Source organism: Adiantum capillus-veneris, chromosome 6 (assembly GCF_014529385.1).
Source record: "Adiantum capillus-veneris isolate H3 chromosome 6, ASM1452938v2, whole genome shotgun sequence".
Taxonomy (NCBI): Eukaryota; Viridiplantae; Streptophyta; class Polypodiopsida; order Polypodiales; family Pteridaceae; genus Adiantum; species Adiantum capillus-veneris.
In genome coordinates this window covers 80,708,148-80,714,147 of record NC_140936.1, presented here as the reverse complement: position 1 = coordinate 80,714,147, position 6,000 = coordinate 80,708,148, and the positions used below count along the sequence as shown (strand labels likewise).

Genomic DNA, 6,000 nt, shown 5'->3' with positions numbered 1-6,000 from the left:
GTGGGGTTGTTTACTAATGACGATTGATAACAAGTGAAGGACTTAAACTTTGCTGATGAGTTAATTTCATGGAAAGTGAACGAGGTACTCTTTCGGGTACATCGTTTAGCATACTCAAATGAGTTCTAAATGGAGTCTATACACTATGTTGGATATGGGCTGGTTACACACGACGGTTGCAAAAGGATAACAATGTAGAAAATCAAGATGTTCTTCTTGATTTCCTTGAACCTCCTACTGAAACGTATTTCGGTCAAACAGACAGCTAGATCCATGAAGGATGCCATTGCAAAAAACATTAATGTTTTTATGAAGATATCCACTTTTGTTTTTGAGGACGAAACGATTCTCCAAGGGGAGAGTAATGTCAGGCCTAGGGTAGGATCGGGCAGGCCAAGGGTGAGGACGAACGTGCGGTAAAGGGGGTCCTATTATTAGCAGGGCCAAGGGCCTATATAGGACACGATTGGGTGGTGAGTTACATGGTTCAATCCCCTGCGATCTTATAGGAAGCTAGTGTTCAATGGTGTTACTAGACGTTGCTCACTGTGGAAATAAGACCTCAGTCTCTTGATGTGAGCGGGCATGGTGATGCGTATATGGCTAGTGGCAGTCGTGACAAGCCAAGCAGCGTGGCAATAGTTGCGGTCGTTCTCAGGATCGCAGGAACAATCGTAGCAAGAGTCATGGAAGAGACATGAAGGATGTTGAATGTTATCGCTACCATAAAAAGGGGCACATGAAGAAGGATTTTCGTGCATTATAGCATGAAAAAGGCAAAGAAAAAGAAAACTCTGACACACCTAAAAGCACCGTGAAGATAAAAGAACTTAATGTTGTTGAATCTCTAGCTGTTGCTGATGTAAGGAAGCCAACAGATGTGTTGATCGTCACCTCAAAAATCTTTAAATGCACGTTATACACAACCAAATGGGAACTAGGGCATCGATAAAGTCATTGGCTCCCAAAACGAGCGATGGGGCTCAATCCTTGTTGACCATGTTTTTCGCTGAAAAGTGAGTGGTACTCTCACTCTTTCTGGGGGGGGGGGAAGGGGGGGGGGGTTCACCGAATTTTGGGTGGGTCCGGAGAAGCGTCAGTTTAGGCAACATGATTATAAATGCAGATCAACTCGTTTAGGCAGCATTAGTGTAGATTCGCCGACTTAGACAACATACCCATTGGTGTAGATCATTCTACGAGTGACTGACCACCACTACCGTTAGTTTGGTTTTAATAACAATTGACGACAATTGTTTCTAACTCCGGGGTATGTAATGGAAATGATATTTGATGAATTGTGTATAGATTATTTGATATATTTTTTGGACATTGCAATGTGAATTGAATTGTTGAATATGATCACTTGATTGTTGTTGTGCTAGTAGATCAATGAGTGACATGTGCATGACGATGATGTGATGGCTTCTAGATGGAATAAGGCCGCTACCTTTGGAGGACCTTGTGGCAAACACAGTTGATTTATGGTTTATGAAATCGATAGTTAGTTTATGGACATTTTATTGGTCGAGAGCTCAAGTGGACGATTGTAATCATTTTGAGTATTGACTCCTATCTATAAATAAATGGGAAATGCTCACCCTTGCATAGGGGGATATTACACCCAATGCATCTTGTCTTCTTTCTTGGTCTTTGCATTTCTCCACCTTTATGCGTAGTTTCTCTCTCTCTCTCTCTTTGCATAGCATTGTTATTATGGTGTTCTGCAGGGTCACCATATAGCTTCTGTCATTGCATCAACAGAGCTCAAGTACAAAGGAAGGTCTAACTATTAAATCGCCCCAGCCTCTAGGTCGGGCAACCTTAAATGAGGAGGAAAAGGTCATGGAAACCATGGGTGATTTTTATGTATGTTTTCTAAGCTCATAAAGTGAAACGTAGACATTGTACGCCTCTACCCAAAATCACTTGGAAGAGCTCTCTAAGGAGCTTCCTAGTATAGGAGCATTGACATAAGCTCTCCACCCAATCGTAAGAATCCCCTTTAATTAAACACTTTCGAGTGTGCCCGAGTCTATGGTATACTGGGCTACATATCCCTGTGGCCATTTAGGCCGCCTCCTTAGATCCTGTGTGGACTCCACCCTTGAACTCTACATCCACAATATGTTCTATGCACCTATCTGTTTCCTTAATTTGGAGTGCCTCCATAACTATACAAATTTCAACAAAGGATGTAGAAAGGTCTAGCTGATTGCTCTAAAATTTGAAGACGAAGAGTTTGGCTCTAGATTTTTGGGGCACTAAAGCTACTCTAGAAGTGTCAATAAATTGTAACTTTTGGAAGAAACATAATTCTTGATCTATTTAGAAAATTTGCCCAATTTCACCTTCACGAGTAATGGCCGCCCACTTAGGCTTAATCGTGACCATCCGGACGGTACAACAAAAAATATCTCAATTTCTGTTATTCTCTCTCTCTGTCTCTCTCTCTCTCTCTCTGCGCGCAAGCCTTGCAGACCCATGTCTTCTTTCCCGCCCATATCAGGAAATCGACAGCAACTGCAGGTACTGGTGAAAGGTTGAGTCGAAATTATTGCAAGGTTTGTTGTCGCCTCGCCTCCAGTTTTACTTTACACGACAAAACCCTTGTGTCGGATGAAAACCAAATCCTTGTAACGTTGCGGGAACTCTGCCCGCACAGTAACCTCATGTATGTCTGTCTGAGACGTTTTCTTCTTCTTAAAGGAGAATCTGTTTGCTCGTTGGCCTTCAGAATTGCTCAGGTTTGTGCTGTCGGTGACACAGCCAAGAAAATCGTTTTTTTGCAAGTGCTTTGAAGGAGCCCTTGCTCTCCTTCAAGACGGAAGCAGTGCTGCAGGTGCGATGTATTCTGATCGGCTTGCGCTGAATGGGGGAGTTGGCAGGAAACGATCAGTTAAAGACAGACTTGGTGACACTGTACAAAATGGGGATGATCAAAGTCGCAGCAGTAAACGGTAGGCTCTGTGCTCTTTCATTGTATTCTGCATCATTTGTCAGCTGCAACATAAGAGGTGTATCACATTCTTCAAGTCTCTTTGAGCTGTTTAGTTTCTGAAAGTGTTTGGGAAGGCTCAAATTTCGTTGATGAAAATAGCTGCTACACATTTCTTTTTTCTAATGATTCAATTTGCTATGAAAGTCAGGGTAAGAGTAGTGCCAAGGATTATGAACTCTACAAAATTCCCAGAGATGGCCCAGAATGCAGGACCTCACGAATATAAGGATATGGTCGTTATGGCAATTGCAGCATTAGTTTAGCATCCTTAACAATTATGGCATGTAGCTGAAAAAACAACATGCGGCCTAACTATCTGGATGTGATTTTTTTGGGCTAGGAATGTAGTGAAGATGGATGCATAAGTATCAACAAGGCACTTATACTCTGGGGAATGTGGAAGGAGTCTTTAAGTAAATAGTTATTGAAACTGAACTTGAAATTGTATGTACTCTTATTTCTTGGTATCAGTACACCTGTTGCATTATTTGTAGATGGAGCTTAGTACAAATGGGCAGATTTACAGCCTGGCCTCTATTGCAGTTGTAGAGTTTGTAAAACTTTACCACAGCTGGGGCAAGAACTGTGCAAATGTAAAAAGGAGGACATAGGGTCATCAGGCAGCTGCAGTTGGCTGTGAATTTTAAAATATATGCAACAAAAAGCAAGGGAACTGTGAACGTTGCATCTTGAGACTTGTACTGTGAGTAACCTTGGAGAAGCTCCTCTTGGGTGTCGTCCTGTATGTGGGTGATAGTGGACGATAACAATGCTATTTATAACGTGTCTTTGTAAATTGGGGCAGCCTCTTGGCCTCGAATATCAAAGGCTAAGCTGGGCTGCAAGCAAGTTGGTCTTGTGCCTGTTTTTGTGGGCTAACAAGATCCTCTAGGACCTAGGTAAATAGAGCCCCTTCTTCATTAGTAGTTTCTAGAGAACAAATTTTCTATATAAAGAAAAAATCATTGCACATTCAAATAATGCTTTTGCACATCTTGTGAATGTCATGGTTTGCAGGCATTGAGTAACAGATTTAGGAGGGAAAAAAAAACAACACATACAAAGCCATCTATGTGTTATGCTCACAAAATTAATAAACCTGTGACGACAATGAGACATACGGGCTCAAGTGCCTATATAAGTGTGCCTTGGGGTCAATTTTGCAAACCAGTGCATGGTTGCAAAGTGACTCCCCGGTAGTTGCCCTCTGACTTTCTTAATATCAAGTGAAGTACTGAAAGAGATGCTAGACTTTGGGGCGAGTGCATATGGAAGAAGAACTTTGTGACTTCGATAGTTTACTTTCAAGTTCAAGTGTTATTGATGTGAAAATTGTGTTTGTATGCTTGTTGTGGATTTACCGCCTTGCGAGTGGCTTGCCGGTTACAGTGGTATTAGAGCATCTGTCAATTCTTTTGCTACAGAGGATCTTGTCTAACTTTGGCAACACAGGCCATGGATTCTAATAGTGAATCCGAAAGAGAACATAGAAGTAACTTGGCAACATTTGAGAAGGATACTATTCCCAAAGTCTATTGCAACTCAAAGTAGGAAAGGTCGATGAAGATGAGTTGGAGTCTCACCTTGACGAGATTCTGACAATGGATCTGAATCTGGCAAATTAACTGTGATAGATGTAATCTAATCTTGCGACTGTTGACTTTCTCAAGTATTCAAAGAATTCCAATTATGCAAAATACATATGAGATCAACCGTTGATGGAAGTTTACAAGGGGAGAATCTTATTCTCAAGTCGGCAATGAAAATGAAAGCACATCCTAAAATGGAAAAGAAATCTACTTTTTCTAAGAGGAGTTGGAAACATAGTAGAGCGCCAAGTCAACAAGCTAATGTTCTTTGCCATGGAGCAAAGACTGTCACCAAATCATGATGTGGCATGATCCTATAAGTATAACCGACTTAAGATACTCTGTTCGAAGGGGCCAAAAAGGATAAAAAAATTAATGCTGATGTGGCACATCTGTATGGATGACCCATGATTTGCAGAGGGATGCTGACGTGGCAAGGTTGTACGAACAGCCCGGAAATTGTGCTGACTGTTGACGTGGCATTTGTACAGATTTTCGCGATCTGTGCTACCAGCTTTTGGCGCAAGTTTTTGGACGAGATGCTTTTGGAACTTGTAGCTTTTCATATGATTGCTTTTGGGGCTATGCTTTTGAGCAACCCTTGTCACAAGCTTGGGCACCCCAAATCTAGAATCTATCGTGACATGAGAGAGATTCATTGAAATTACTTCACGACTTTAAATCACAGTTCAATTCAAGACGACATGGCCCAGCGTAGTTCCGTGCCTAGAGGTATTGGCCCCAATAACTTGGCGTCCCTTTCGGTATTTCTTTATTATATTAAATCTTGAGCAAAGTACAACTCCCGTAGGGGTCCTTTGCTCTTAGACTCTTTGTCCAGATGCTCTGAGAAGTGAGGCCCCTAAGGGTCTATTTATTCTTACAAGGGTTGCCAAAAGCAGGGTCCCAAAAGCTTAAACTTAAAAGCAATTGATTCCTAAAGTAACTAATTCCAAAAGCTACCAAAAAAAAGCATCAGCGCTAAAAGTGAAAATCCGAACAACTATTAGCACGATTTACGGGACTGTTCGTACATTCTTCCATGTCAGCATGCCAGCGCAAAATCCGGGGGGTTCGTATTGTTGTCACGTCATCATGTCCGAGGGGTTTTGTACAGCTGCCATGTCATCATGTCCCACCCGGGTGGCCATGCCATATCATCACTTTGTGACATACCCCCCTCTTGAAAGAATTGTAGTCGCCCTCGATTACGCCTGCAAAATCAAATGGGGGCATAAACTAGTTCAATAGATATTGACTCTAAGTATCGACGCACTAGACGACACCAATCTAGCACTTGTACAAAGACGACAGTCACATCACATCAAATCACATTCACATTCACATAGGATTTAGGACCGTGATTCCTGTTGACGTATTTAGCAATCTCATCTAGATCCGCATCGGACC

The 6,000-nt window shown here is 41.9% G+C and overlaps 1 protein-coding gene across 2 annotated transcripts in view; it reads left to right on the top strand.

Moving 5' to 3' along the window:
* Positions 1-2,421: 2,421 nt before the first annotated feature.
* The window catches only part of LOC147455770 (uncharacterized), a 73,416-nt gene continuing 69,837 nt past the window's right edge, over positions 2,422-6,000 (top strand). The window contains exons 1-2 of one of the 2 annotated variants that reach the window (XM_086514439.1): positions 2,422-2,674; positions 2,770-2,960. In XM_086514439.1, coding sequence (XP_086370565.1) covers positions 2,848-2,960 — 113 coding nt within the window. In that variant the 5' untranslated portion in view covers positions 2,422-2,674; positions 2,770-2,847. Of the gene's footprint in view, positions 2,961-6,000 lie in introns of both variants that reach the window. The other variant, XM_086514438.1, reaches the window with a different exon arrangement.